This window comes from Epinephelus lanceolatus, chromosome 13 (assembly GCF_041903045.1).
Source record: "Epinephelus lanceolatus isolate andai-2023 chromosome 13, ASM4190304v1, whole genome shotgun sequence".
NCBI classification, from domain to species: domain Eukaryota; kingdom Metazoa; phylum Chordata; class Actinopteri; order Perciformes; family Serranidae; genus Epinephelus; species Epinephelus lanceolatus.
The window spans coordinates 24,058,404-24,073,812 of NC_135746.1; the positions used below are offsets into that span (position 1 = coordinate 24,058,404).

At 40.7% G+C, this 15,409-nt stretch overlaps 1 protein-coding gene and 1 long non-coding RNA gene across 7 annotated transcripts in view; one reads left to right on the plus strand and one right to left on the minus strand.

Moving 5' to 3' along the window:
* dlgap2b (discs, large (Drosophila) homolog-associated protein 2b) overlaps positions 1 to 15,409 on the plus strand; it is a 142,979-nt gene that overhangs the window by 76,503 nt on the left and 51,067 nt on the right. For 5 of the 6 annotated variants that reach the window (XM_033648456.2, XM_033648458.2, XM_033648462.2 and 2 more), the window contains 3 exons: positions 6,801 to 7,018; positions 10,446 to 10,599; positions 11,872 to 12,091. In XM_033648456.2, the coding sequence (XP_033504347.1) occupies positions 6,801 to 7,018; positions 10,446 to 10,599; positions 11,872 to 12,091 (592 nt within the window). Of the gene's footprint in view, positions 1 to 6,800; positions 7,019 to 10,445; positions 10,600 to 11,798; positions 12,092 to 15,409 lie in introns of all 6 variants that reach the window. The other variant, XM_078173899.1, reaches the window with a different exon arrangement.
* The window catches only part of LOC144466539 (uncharacterized), a 68,858-nt gene that overhangs the window by 42,794 nt on the left and 10,655 nt on the right, over positions 1 to 15,409 (minus strand). The window lies entirely within an intron of this gene.

A 15,409-nucleotide genomic window follows, 5' to 3' on the forward strand; every position in this document is an offset into this window, starting at 1 on the left:
AAACAAAATGCCTATTAAAAACTAAACATGATTGTGAAAATCTTAAATATTGTCATGAAGTAAAGCATCAGCAGGCAGACACAGATTAAGTGCAGGAAACTAAATATTCACAGCTATAAAGCATAACATATAAGCTCTAAAAGAGGCTCAGTGCAGAGATAATGTGCAGTGTGACAATCTTCCATAGTGATTTTACAAATTACTATTGGAACATATTTTTAAACTGACGATTGACTTAATACGTACACTGAATAAATGAATGGAATTGCTATCAATCACTTCAAGTCTAAAAAGCCAAAAATAAAAGAGCATTTTTCTTTCTACTTTTGCATTTGTTTTGCTGTCTTTCAATTATTTTTCAACATTTACAAGAGTGAATTTTACTAATTATGAGATGTCTGCAATCCCTATCCCGGCTGGGTCTCCTGTGTAAGTGAAATAGTGTAAATAAATAATGGCTTGGCCCAGTCCCAGGATTTTGAAGCATGTTTTGAAGGTGAGAAACGGTATTAAGTGTGCAAGTAAAGGCTACGTGTACAAGGTTTCTGCAGTATATCATCTAGCTTCAATCAATCATACATACTTGCCCTTCCTTGTCTGAAACAGAGCCAGTGCAGTATTTTCCCGTTGGTGTAATAATGAAATCTCACAGGGGATGGCAGGGGCTTTGAAAAGATTATCTAGGGGGAGAACCTTTGTCTTCTCTTGATATCTCTTTTAGAGTATGTAACATTTCTACACGTTGAGCTGGTGTCCTCCCTTTGATATACAGTGACCATTACAACAAATTGTGTCTCTTGGGGCACCCTGCAATTAGAGAGTGTGTTACTGTGTTCCCAAATAAACCGACAGAACATTTACCTATAAATACATGCCAAAGATAAAATAATAATATGAACTCTCGTCAAAGGAGGCTTATAGTAACACCCTGCACTTGCTTCCTGCAGTCACAAGTAGGTGACTACGCTTTCAAACCCTACTTCAGACGTAAGTAGACTGCATTCAGTGTCGCAAATCACACAGAGTATCTTATCACTTCAACAACCAACAACTAACCAGCAAAAATTGCTCTGCCCGTTCTTGGAGTCAGTGTTTTTTGTGCTTTTGATGGTCTATCCCAAGGTTATCTTTGTACAAAGTATTCTCAGTGTTTAGGACTAACTAACGACGGTGTAAAGCTGATCGCTGTGTAGCTGCCTCAGAGGCACAGCTGAACATGTTCCTTCAGGTGTAGCATTAAATGAGCACAGAAACAAAGTAATGCTAATGAGTTTGCGCGATGCTTCCATGAGTGATGGCTGCCTTGTTAACTATAGCCCCAGACGATCAATGGTCGTGCATTAGGAAGAAAATGATTCTTTAGCTTCATTGCTGTCTTTAAGCCTGATTAATTTAGTTTGCAGACAATTGCTGCATTTTATTCCATTCATGTGGGAGAGGATAAATGTATGCATAGCTGATTAGTGAGCGTGATAGTTTTACTGATAGGTCTTTGAGGGAAGACAGAAGCAGGTCGGCTAATTTTCATGTTACCTGCCCAAGTTAGGCAGGGATGGAAAGTGCAACGTTTTGTTCTTTAAGCTGATGACATACAAAGATGACGCCTAACATCACAACATTAGCAAACTCAATGACCATGATTCATTTCCCTACTTTGCTCATACTGGCAGCATTGCAGTGAGCCATGCTGCCCAAAAGAAGTTCATTCGTTTGGGATTCAAAGGAGAGTTCTAGTAGCATATGGTCTAAATGCTTCAGAGCCCTTTTCATCTTGACTACAAAAACATTTGGGAAAAACATCTAAGTAAAATATACTAGATTAATGATGGTGGAAAGCAATTGGTGCTATTATTAGCATCTCTAAATCTCTCTACATTTCCCCCCATGCCACCGTTCACAGAGAGGAAAATGTTCATCATTTTTATGTTGAGTGCCTTATGCTGTCAAGTTTTCACCTGTCTGCCCTGCTGAAACGGGCCGTCAAGTCAGAGAGGACACTGGGTGTTGAAGGAAAGATTGAGAGGGGGAGAGACGGCCGGCAGGAGCAGCAGATAGTGAGAACAGATGTGATAAAGAAAGCATAGCTCTTCCTCAAGGTGGATGAAAAAAGGGGGTTTATCAGCCACTCGGCTTTCTGTGAGAACAGCTCAGCGACTGTGGCAGAGAAACAGCAAAGCTATATGATTGGCTAAAGTGAGTAACTGGCAGAGCATTAAGGACAACCCTGTGCCTCGGGCTGTTGTTTCAAGAGCTAAGGCGGCTCTGTCCACTGGGACAACTGCTACAGCTGCACCGCACACTGACACAGTGTTGTACTTAGTGCACAACTGATCAATATTGTGCCAGAGCATGTAGCGTCTGACACATTGCCATCGTATATCACCATCTTCAGGACCACAAAACCTCATTGTGTCTGAGAGGAGCAGCGATTTAGATTGCATAAATAATGTGACTTGTCAATCACAATTCAATCTCCATACCAATCAGGCGACCTAAAGTGTAAGCAGGATATTCAATATGAAAATCAGGAACATTGAGGGTAATTCCTTTTCAAGAGGTCTACCTTTATTTCTGTCGCATCAACATCTAATTAAAACCCACTGGCTTGCAGTACAGGAGCACTTGGTTATGTGTAGACGTTTATAGCAGAACACCACACAGTGTGCAGTAATTAGCACACAATCGCTTAATCACCATGTTAATCATGAGATGCTGTAATGTTAAGAACAGTCACTGTTTACAATTATTAGAATACAAATACAAAAGGCTATTTATGCTACATGATGTCATGGCTGTGATTATTTCAATGTTGATGAATGATAAGGTAGATGGTAGATAATGTATGTCAAAACTATATGCTGTGCTCCTTTGGCTGTCAGTCAGAGCTAATTTTAGAGCTCATACGTTTTTTTGTATTAGCAGTGATGCTGTGCCATTAATGACAGTGTGCCGATTTAAAAGTTACAGCCCGAGCCTCAGGGGTATGATTGGCAGCCTTAGCTGTGCAAGCATAAAAATACACAAACTGCATCACCGCCAAGAGTGTGAGGGAAATTCTATTAGTGCTTTCCTACAAATCCTTGAATTAAGTATGCCCATGTTTTGATTGGCAATGTGAGTGCTATTCTCAAAGGTTGTTTCTACCCTTTTCATTCAGCTGGTTTGATGATCCTGCAGATGTAAAGCAGTATTTGAGCTCCTTCCAGAAATGTGCTGATGAATCTCACATGGTGCTTCAGATTAATTTTCTTCCAAACCACAAACATAGACTCTATTAAAATAAATGAATGGAAGGATGTTATCAAAGTCATATAGCTGTGAAATGCTGACATACTGCTAACATACTGACACACCGCTGGAAAACTTGATATTGATTAGAATGTATCAAAAGTTCTATGTAGAAAAAAGCAATTTTTCAGACCACTAAACTGGATGCCTTTACATTAAACAAACCTGTCAAAGTTTAGATCCTGCGCTCTTCTTTGACAACCAAGGTGTTTGGATTGTACAAAGAAACCTGAACGTCTGAGGGGAAGCCATGCAAACACAGCATGCACCTTGCTGTTAAGGTCCTTCTCCAAACCCACAGCTGCACTATCCATGTACCCTTGTATATTAAACCCACAGTGCTGTACATGGCCAATTCCCTCACAGGATGCAGCGCCCCTTGTTATTACCACCCACTAGTCAAGAGAATAGAGATGGGAAAGAGCCTTCACTTACACTCCCCCACACACTTCCAGCCAGCATCAGGCTAATAAACAGTGGTTACCCAGTTTTTGTGTTTATTTCAGACAAACCGCTGTTGCTGTTGTCGGTAGTGTAAAACCCATGACTCCTGTGCGTTAAAGGATTTTACTGAGAAAATCCTAGCTGACAAAGGTGTTGAAAACAGCGAATGGTAAAGCTAGTTTGAATCACTGTCACGTGACAATACTGCATAATGTAACTTTAATGTTATCCAGTGATTCTACTACTCTCTCTCCCCCTTAAGAGGCTTTACATTTGTTCCAGTATGCATTGAATTTGATATGGACATTGGACATTCAGAATTTGGCCAGCTGAATAAGATGACAAAATGCAAATGTACAATGTAGCAAATAGGCCGCAATTTAAGATGGCATAAAGACAGACTGCGTCTGAATGTCTCAGCACCATGGAGAGAAACAAAGCATGTGTTTAGATTCTTCAGGACCATGGACAGAGCACACTGAAATAACTTTGTCAGGGCCAAATACATAGGAAATGTGTCTGTCTGAATGAAACTAAGAGAAACAATACTTATCTAAAAATATGGATTTTTCATTTTCAAAAAATGTATAACACATGAAAACATAATTTTAAGTAAAAAAAATAGTCGTAATTTTTAAAAAAAAAATTATAAAATTTATTAAACAATAAGTTTAATGTTATCACTGATAATTAAACTGAAATGTGTTTCATTACCACATTACTGGAAAAAGCAATATAAATACAATATAAATTCTGAGCTGATACTGATACCAATATTTGAAATAACGATGGCTGATACTGATGTGGTTTTATTTTGTTTATTTTGTATTTGTTGGTATTTATTGCCCCTTTTTGTGCCAAGGAAACAAAGATGTCTTTATAATAAAAAATAACTGTTTCAAAGTAATTAAGCCCTTCATCACACTACCTTTGAATGAGCACAGATTTAATCATGCACATTTATGAAACAACCTTTTAAAAACTACTTTTACAGGAAAAACTTTTTTGACAACTGCTTCAACACTGTTTTTACTATGTATACTGTATCATTATTCCCTCTCCAATATTGATTTATATTGCCATATTTGACAAAAATTGAAAACATCATGAATGTCATATTTGACCTTCGCCTGATACTTTAAGCAATAGAGCTTAAACGCATCATAACTGCAACCTCCATCAGCAGTTTGTCGCTAACAGCTAACGTTAAGTAGTTCTCCTGCCGATGTCAATTAGAGCTTAGATTCTCTGCCAGAGGCCCAGGCCGGGCCCGGTCAGATATGAGAGAGAGAGAGAGAGAGAGAGAGAGAGAGAGAGAGAGAGAGAGAGAGAGAGAGAGAGAGAGAGAGTCAGATATGAGAGAGAGAGAGAGAAATGGCTACAGGTTGGGGGTTGCAATTCACACATACAGAAAGAGAGAGAGAGAGGGGGGTGGTAGAGATAAGTGGGAGGGACAGCGACTTTCCGTGCCTCCAAAAAATATGCCCTATTCATTCAGTGTTTACCCAACACGCTCAATACATGGACATGCAATGACAAATTGTCATTAACTTATTACGTTATAAAAAACAACGAAAATATGGACTTACCCATGTTTAAAATGACCTGTTAAAGTGAAAAAACGAGTACTGATGGGAACAGACGAGTGGAGTCGATGTTTAACCGGCGTGGAGAGCGCAGGAGAAATGCGCTGCTTGTGTGGACAGTCAAGCGCCTGCGAGTACACTCGCAGGACTTCCATGGCACTAACGTGCTCGGTGTGTCCTTAGCGTTAATTATAACAGCCAACTTATTGAAAAATGTCGGGTTTAAATCGGGCTCGGGCCCATAATTACAGTTAATTGTACGGGCCGGGCCGGTCCCGGACATAACGTGCACGGGCTCGGGCCGGGTCGGGCTGAATTAGGTATGTCCTGACACCTCAATAGTGAGTTTTCGGCACCTTTTTGTATAGAGGGCGTCCCGTGGAAGATGTCTGTTTGTCCCAAACATGTTTTTTAATCGTGTCCGACAGCAGAGCAGTATTACATTACAGTATTACATCAGTATGCGTTGTGACACAACAGACTGATGTGACACAACAGAAATATATTGGCCCCTGCCATCGGTGAATGTCATCGCATTTGCCAATAGGCCGATGGCAGTCAACAAGGCGAATATCGGCCAGTACCAATGTTCGGCCGATTGACTGATTGAATTAATACAGTAAAATGTTACGTTGTATTGCTTTACTTCAAACACTTGCATCGCACAAGTTGAGGCTCTTGCGGACATAAGCTACTTACTCCCATTGCAATGTCGGAAACCATCGGCTATCGGTCTGTCAACGATTTAGCCTCTGGGGACAACAGCCAATATTTCTGGGATTCCTGTGTAGCCAGCCGATATCTGAATAACAGTTATCTAAGCCAAGATTACTTCTTTGTGTGTCTGTCATTCTTTACAGTCCGATTTACAATCCCAGAACCCACTGGCTATCGGTCTGATGGTGATTTAGCTCATCAACAAATATTTGCATATGAATGCAGATAACCAAAAAAAGCCAATAAAGTTCCATAGATGCTTTGGTATAAGCCATGTCACCAAAAGCAAGATATGTTTTTCATAAAAATGATACAAAGTGCCTGTTCATGGTTGCAGTTGCAGAATTTAGCTCAGAGAAACCCACTGTATGAGTCTCATGGGTGGAGTAAGGTTAACCGTTGAGCTTGTTTAAATTGGGATCCCTGGCCCAGGGGGATGAAATAGAGGTGGAGCTTGAAACCGAGGATGTGAATCAGCTTAATTTACTGTTTAGGGAAAAACCAGCCAAAGCTTATCCCTCTACTTGTCTGATACAGTTCTCACACTCATTTGGCTAATTGGGCCCCATTGTACTTGCAAATAATATCTCTGATGTAGTTCACTGTACAAGCCTGACATTTTGTCTACGAGCAGGACAACCCACTGTAAGATCTGTACTCCATCAGGGTTTAACAAGTCACCACAGATACTGGCTCAAATAAACAAGTAATACCACCTTATGGTTATGAATGTGAAGTATTTAAAAGCTGTGTTGTCTTCCACAGGTTCCCCAGGATGAGTGGGGTGGATACCCTGGAGAGAAGGATGACGAGATCCCGTGTCGGCGGATGCGCAGCAGTAGCTATGTCAAAGCTATGGGAGAGGTGGATGATGAAAGTGGTGACTCTGACACCAGCCCTAAGACCTCCCCACAGAAGGCCATTCGGCCTGATGCTCTCGTCCTCAAATCAGCCATGCAGAGACCCCATTTAGACTCCCAAAGGTAGGCCTGGCTGCCTCGCTTATTATGTCTATAACAAAGCTATGTGTTGATTTCATTTTACCTCCTTTTTATTAAACCTTGAAAGCATTAATTGATGTTCAGGCGGTATGTTGAAAATACAGCAAAAGGACTGAATTTCCTTGTAGTTTTATAAATTTACCTTATGGAATGGTCATTCTTTAAAATACATTATTACTAAAACCGATGGCTCAGTAATTGGTGGTTGCTTTAGGGTCAACAAAATGACAAGCTTCTATCTTGAATAATAAATTTTCATATGCAAGGACTTAGATGTTGTTGCAGTGTGTGTCTTGAGTGAGTCTGCGGAGTCAGGTATCGGACTGTTGGCTCCAGTGACTGACAAAGATGGTGGTAAATTGTACATAGACTGCACCATGAGACCAGTACAAATGGTTAGGGTTAAGCTTGTGAGAAATATCAATATTTTCCGAGCCTTTGATCAGCACCCTTAATAAGACTGGGCAATGATCAATGAGTGAATGTCAGTACTGCAATGAGACCTTTCTTTCAGCACCGTATGCAAACTACTCCACGCACTTCTGTAGCTGTAGTATGTTAAGGAATAAGTTAATAATGTTCAGGGAACAACCGGACTTTGAGAGAAATAGAGTTTCATGCACAACTGACTTGCACTTCAACTCCTGACTACACACTGCTGTTGTGTCTTTAAAACAAAAATTCTGTGGTAAAAATATATTCATTTTTTTAAGTTGGGGTTCAAAGGGAGAACATTCAAATAGGTTTGTCGAAATTCTAGAACTAACCTTCAATTATTGTTTTCTTTACAACCTACTTGAAATTTTAATCCACAGCCTCAGCCTTTTTGTTTCTATAAATCTGAACAATCTCGCACTGACTCACTACTTTGTTGACATGCTGTCCGAGTAAAACAGTTGTTTGCTGATGCTGTTCAGCTGTCACTGAGAGATCTGAAGAGGTTTTACATTAGTTGGTGATTCCAAGTGAAGTTGCTTGGCAACAAAATGAGAGGCCGAGTTCTGGTTACCCTTTTCTTACATTATTTTATGCATGCCTGGACGACTGTGTTAAGCTGCTATTTAGAGCTGGGGTGTACTTACTTGTTAGCTTGTTTTATAACCACATCATTAAGTTGCTCTTGAGCATTGTTGTTAAGTATTCAATCAACAACTGTTTCATGTGATCAGGTAAAGTAGTGCTCTGCTGAACGCTGCAGTACCAAATGGGTTTTGTGTTTATGACCTTTTTCATCTGCTAGTTACAATATTTGCCCAATATCTTACACAGGCAATGTTCCTCATCTTATCGCAGTGTTGTTGACGAGCCTGTAGCAAAACCGTCACCTTAATACAACGTCAGACTCAAGAGAGCAGGCTTAAATGTGCTTGGCTTAGTGGATGGATCGTTGTCACATGGAAGGGCCTACATTTAAGTTACTGACTATTGTGTTGAGGTACACCAATCAGCCAAAACATTAAAACCACTGATGGGTAAAGTGAATAATATTGATGATTTCATTACAATACAATGTTCTGCTGGGAAACCTTTGGTCCTGGCATTCATGTGGATGCCCCTTTATGCACTCCCTCCACCTTAACATTGTTACAGACCAAGTACCCCTGCTCATTGCAACAGTGCCCCAGTTGACAGTAGCCCCTCAGCAAGGCAATGCACCATGCCACACCGCCAACACTGCTCAGGAATGGCCTAAGGTATGTGACAAAGAGCTCAAGACATCAACCTTGCTTTCACATTCCCCAGATCCCAATCTGATAGAGCATCTGTGGCACCAACCAGTACCCCAGAGGTCCTTTGTCCAGGCCTTGACAGGCCAGAACCAAGTCCGATCTACGGTTGGGCCTCTGACCTGTCGAGGCATGGACACAAGGGGGTGTCCTGTGTTGTCTGGCACCAAGGTGTTGTCGACAGACCCTTTAAATCCTATGCGTTGCGATCTAGGGATTTTGGAGGCCAGGTCGACGCCCTGAGCTCTTAGTCATGTCCCCCGAGCGTCTCCTGAGCAGTTTTTGTGGTGTAGCATGGTGTACTGTCCTACCTGGGGAGGTGCACTGCCATCAGGGAGTGCCGTTGCCGTGAGGGGGTGTATTGGTCTGTAATGGTGTTTGGGTTGATGGTGCGTGTCAAAGTGGCATCTACATGAATGGCAGGAGCCAAGGTTCCACAAAAGAGCATTGCACTGTAACAAAACAATCAATGTTATTCACTTCACCTGTCAGTGGTTTTAATGTTTTGGCTGATCGGTGTATACTGTATGATAAGAAACTTGAGGAAGAAGAGTTGTGTCTGTTCAGTGATACAGTGAGGTGTTCAGTATATTTTGTATTCACGGAAATACATATATATATTTTTTCTTTTCACAATCATGGAAAAATGTAGTTGTAGTGGTACATCCAGCTATAAATGTTCAGTTTTTGTTGGAATCGTTCAGAGGTGTTTATTCAACTTTATGTTAATTTTGGAGGCTTTAGTTTGTGGCTCTGTCAATGTGTGTTAACTGCACTGTGTTGAACTAAGAGGTGTTTGTGGTATTTACTGGACACACACTGATATAAATGAGGCGGAAAGTATTTATCAATAATCATAATATAATGTGTTGCAAATGTCTCTGCACTGGTCAAGCAGTGGTGCACTACCTTGGCTGAAAAGCAATGCCCTCTCTGGCTGACAGTTTCACGTGTTTCACCCCTGACTGGGAGTTCACCCTTACTTCACTGCAGCAAGGTGAAAAGTTAAACCGCTGGAGGTTAGTCAAGGTTTTCAGGGGGTGTTAAGTTACTCTTTAATCATCTTCTAATCATCTCTCTGGTGACATGTATCTGTTGCCATGTAAACCAGCACAAACCACCTAATATTCCATTAAGCATATTTGTACCCAAGGGACGCTATTGCTTCACCTTCACATTCCCACCAAGCTTATTGTTGCTCAGCTTGTTTTTATTCAGCCTATGGTTCTCTGTAACTGTTTTTTTCCGGACCATGTGGCTTTCAGATATAGCCAAATTCTGTGAACCTGGGGAGCCGTCATGCATTCGTCATCCCTACTTCCACTCAGTGCTCTGTGCTATTTTTGTTACCATCATCTCAGTGGGGTGCTGATCACTTGGGCTGCTGTCCACAAACAAATCAGCCCTGTTTTTTAGCCTCTGGTTGAGAATGTAATGATATCTTATCATTGCCGCTCCTAGCTCTCATTGTTTCTCTAATAAGAACCAGAGACAAGCCGTACACTTGCTTTCTATAGTTTTAGGATGGAAGACTCTTTTGTCATAAAATACTACAGCAACAAGAAGCAGCCCACAGATGCTAACCAGTAGATCTGTTGAGAACAATATGATCCAGTGATGTTCCATGTGTGGCTTTTGAACTGTGCAATCGTTATCTATCCCTACCCCCTGTCCTTGTTCAGCCAGGGCTACCACTTGCAAACCACAAGAGATATGCGACCCCACCCTAGTGTCACACTGGACCCTGCCACCTTTCACCCCCCGCCCTTCCGCTCTCGCAACCAGAGCTACATGCGCGCCGTCAGCACCCTCAGTCAGGCTAGCTGCGTCAGCCAGGTGAGTCTTAAACACATGCATCACACAGAGGCAACACCTGGAGACATTTATGAGAGCCTATGTCATGTCATTTTGTATGTAGGAACTTTGTGTAGAGGGCATTACAAAGACATAAAAAAAATCCACAGGTGTTCATAGTGGAGGTCCACAGCTGATTGTAGATTCAGATTGTAGTAGACATAGCCATGGGTGTCTCAACTGAAGTCAATAGACACGACTAATCTGTGCTGTTTTGGACTGAGAATTGATGATTAAACTGACAGTCTACAGCTCCAGACATAATCTAATGTGGTTTAAAGTTTTTTAAGAGATTCATGGTATAAAAAAATTGTATGTAATTGAGTAACTAGGATATCAGTTTCACATCAATCAGTCTGCAATCTGATTTGGCCGAAGGATATCTGGAATAGACCACTTAAAAACAATTCATCAATCTCCTGCTGTTGTGGCATGCCAGCTAATTAGCTAGCTAACAAAGCAGCAGTTTGTTTTGATTAACTGATCTTTTTTTGTTTGTTTGTTTTTTGCGAACTACTACTAATGATTAGTATTACAGAAACAGTAACATAATGTCTAACCTCACACACCAACCTTTTCAGCTATCTATCTTTGTCATATCCTGCTATTAATCTGTACAGTTAGATTAATTTTGCAAGTCTGTTTTGGACCTCCATGGTGGCACAAGACAAGGTTGATGTGAAGACTTGTGACACAGCAAGAAACCATCCAAGAGGAGGAGAGATTTAGAAAGGTTGCACAGTTAGCTTACTCCTGCTGGTGCTAACACAGTTAAATGATAGTAGAAAAAGGTCTTAAATAATAGTGAAACCTAGTAATATGAAACAGCATGATGATGTAGACAGAGAACAGAAGAAGACATGACAGGGTAGAACATGAATTCATCTTGTATCAGCTAGAACAACTTAAGAGTATTTGTAAGAGACTTGTTAAAGCTTCAAGACAAAGAATTGAGACTGCAGTGTTTTACATGTAGTGACATACAGTATACTGTAGAGTACATCTTAGTTTGGGGATGTGTGGTGAATGGAATGTTTTATGACCCAAACTGAATATTTTTCTGATTGTTTTCTGTTGTCATCTGCCTTTTTTTCATTTGATCTTGACATTTATTCAGTTTAAGGTCGGAATGACAGTGGCATTTCCTTACGCTAACACTCCTTCATATTTGCTGTGCAAAGGGGAAGAATCAAAGTGAGAAAGAGAAAGGAAGAGGAAAAATTAAGGACTGCTATTCCTGTTTTTGTCTCTCAGGTGAGTGAGACTGAGATCAATGGCCAGTTTGAGTCAGTTTGCGAGTCCGTTTTTAGTGAAGTAGAATCCCAGGCCATGGAAGCCTTGGACCTGCCTGGTTCGTTCCGCACTCGAAGCCACAGTTACCTCCGTGCAATTCAGGCTGGTTATTCCCAAGATGACGACTGCTTGCCTTCAATGACATCCTCCACTGTCACTTCAACTCTCAGATCCACAACAGGTAAAACAATCCCCCCCCTAAATAAGAGAGGGCTTAGACTACATACCCTCATACATCCTATACATGCGCACAAACTTGACATACCTACATATGTACAGTGGGGAACCCTTGAGCTTCAGAGATGCCGGGCTGAATGATCCCAGTTATTTTTTTTTTGGAAGCTATGGTGTGCGTGTGTTTGTTTTTGCCTCTGCATACTCCCGATTGTTTAGATGGATCTGCTTGTGTGTTACTTTGCACGATTCATGCATCATTAGACAAGCTTCTAGTTGGTCACTTGTGGTGTTGCCAAGCTGTAGACTAGGATAAGGTCTGGGGGGTCGCATCAACACTGAGATGGCAACACACGCTCACGGTACACAATATTTACAACACAGCACAGCCACATTACATGGCATGCCTATGAGGAACAGGCCCTACCCTAAGCATGTTAAACTGTGGTGTTATATATGTGTTGTGCAAAGCCTGTGAGTTACTTAGGGAGGGATGAAGACAAAAACGGGCCAGGGGGTAGGGGAGCGGTAGGTTGTTGACTTATTTGTGTTGAGAGGATACAACGGACGAGCCTTCCGCCTGTCTTCCCCCTGCTCTGTTGCACCAACACATTAGCAATACGCTTTGTAACTGACCTGGTCACAGACCTCATAAAATTACAAACAAAAAACAATCTTGTAACCAATTTAAGGTAAGTCAACAACCTCTAGAGACTAGAACACGTGCACTCACACGTGCTGGTTGCACAAAGGAACTGTTCAGTGATGGTATGAGTTTGAGAAATACAACTTTCGACTATTTGCAGTATTGTTGTATTGTGTTGCATTAAACTCAAGCTTTTGAGCATTGATCTCAGTCAAAATAACTAATGAATTGTATGTATAGTTTATTACAGGAACTCCTAAAGCTTCTGAATCACTGTTGTCTTCAACTGCGAGTTGCCAATTTAGCAAACTTCGCTTACATTGGTCAGAGTTTTTTTTACGCTACAATTAAAATATGACAGTGGACCCAGACGCAACATGTTCTGAAAACAGCACATTTTGTCTATGGTCACAAATATTTATTTGTCCTACATGCTGCATTTTTAATACAAAACGCAAAGATTTCAAGGTTTTGTGCGACACGGTGCGAGCAATATAAAATTAAGCATTTCAGGTTCTTTGTGCAAGCAGAGTCTTTGCAGTAACTCCCTCACTAAGTGCATTTGGTGTTTACCTGCAAGAGTAAAGCTATGAACCCTATTGAAACATTTTTCTTTAATTGCGTGCATTTTTAAATATTATGACCTGGATTTTCATTGTTTTTGTACACTTTTCTGTCAATTTAATATTGGAGACATTTGCACTTTTTCTCATTTTGTGGGTTTTGTTTTCTTGTGCAATCTGGACTTTTGTTTTTGGAATCCTTTCATCTTCAATTGGGTTTCCATCTACGATTTCTTCGATGTGACAGAAGTACTGAGGATAAAGGAGTGTTCTCCAATCCCACTGTCTTATTTGCTGAACTCTATTCATTTAACTCTCTGCTCCAAATCTGTCAGCTCTATATGGACTAAAACAAGCAGTTGACTGTACAATATGTTATGAAGATGTATTTTGAAGATTGGCATTATGCATCAATTACAATGTCAGATAAGGTTATAGCAACCCAGAGAAGGGTTCCCTGGATGGTGATTAATTTTATACAGTACTGTCACCTCCCAGTCAAGCCATACTGTAAGTTATATTTCTCCTTTGGTGTACTCTTTGCACTGTTCTGAGGGAATAGTGGCCTTGAAATTGAATAAAGTAACTTATCTAGGCTACCTTGGCTAAGAAAAACATTGATTCCTGGAATCATGTTTTTATGTTAGTATTCAGTACTAGTTTATAATTGAATTGTAAGCGGCTTATGAACCAAACCCCATGTGAGGCTAGTGGACCCTTGAGTGGGGAAGGGATCCCATGATGCTCCGTAGGGCAGACGAGCAGCAAACCCCTCTCCATTTGACCATCCATCTCTTGAAGGATAACCAGGGGGAATGAACAACTGGAGGCATCAGTGATGATTGTTGCAGGTATTTTAATGTTGACACGCATACATATATCTATGTATATGTGTGTTTTTGCACTGCCTTCTCAGTAAAAACAATAGATACATAGAGTTTATATATCCATAGATGTATAGCTGGTAGAAATATCTCATTATGTTATCCTAAGTAGCAAACACGGTTCCAAACAACTCACAAAACCTCAGACACTTTGATTTCTTCTTAAAACCTTGACACCTCAGAATATTGATTAAAGTGATGAATGTGATGCTGGCTTTTGTGAGTTGTTTACCATGTCTCTATTTTAAGTGTGTTTAGACCACATTGTAAGTGTAAATGTATAAGAGATGTACTTCCCAAACTTTTCGGAATGTTTTCATATGGCAACCATAAAATAGCACTGAATGTGATCGCATTGCCACTGTCTCCAATTACTTGTGAGAGCAGCATCTGTTTTTCTTTTCATGAAAATCTGACTTCTTTTAAAAAGGCCACATGTGGCAGTCTAACCCTTGGCATTGAGTCTGTCAGCTGTCTTTGACTGTGGGATTGCAGCCTCTCCCTGGTGCAGCCCCGAAGGGGGGAGTGACCCCTCCCCTCACCGGGTTACTTACTCCACATGGTCTAATCAGCCACTTTGGACCTGATATGTTCAATAGGGTTCATATCTGCTTCTTGACCCAGTGGGTTGTGATTCTGCTACCCCCCTTTACATCTTTTCTTTTGCACAAAATGGCACAAAAATAAACATTTTGATATGTTTTGAGAAAAGGGTTCTCAGAAAATGGATTCATGATCTGATAATGATTGATGTATTTCATGTTTAATTCCACTCTTTGCTGTGCTGTGCAGTGAAAAGATGGAAAGAAGCCTTGAGATGACTGAGAAGGCAGTGTAAAAACATTGTGAAAAGCCTACAGTATGTGAGTTTAATGACAACCATTATTGTCTTTCAAAAAAGGTGCTGTATATTCGATATTGGCTCTGGCAGGAGGGAGCTCTATTATTTAGCTGATCCATTTTGGATTCTCCATAAAGTGCTACACTTGAACACCACAGAAAGTTCATCCAAAATTTGAACGATGATAAGCAACTTTCAGAAACATGTCATGAATTCCACCAACAATATACTTCAATAGTGCTAAAAAAAATGGACAGTGAGTTTCTTCACACTTGTAATTTTGTGATTTTATGACACTACTCAGTTACCTCTTGGTTTTTTACAACTCTGGTTCAACTCTGTTAGTCGCATTTGAATAGCACACAAGTCAATGGTGGATGTTCATCCCTGA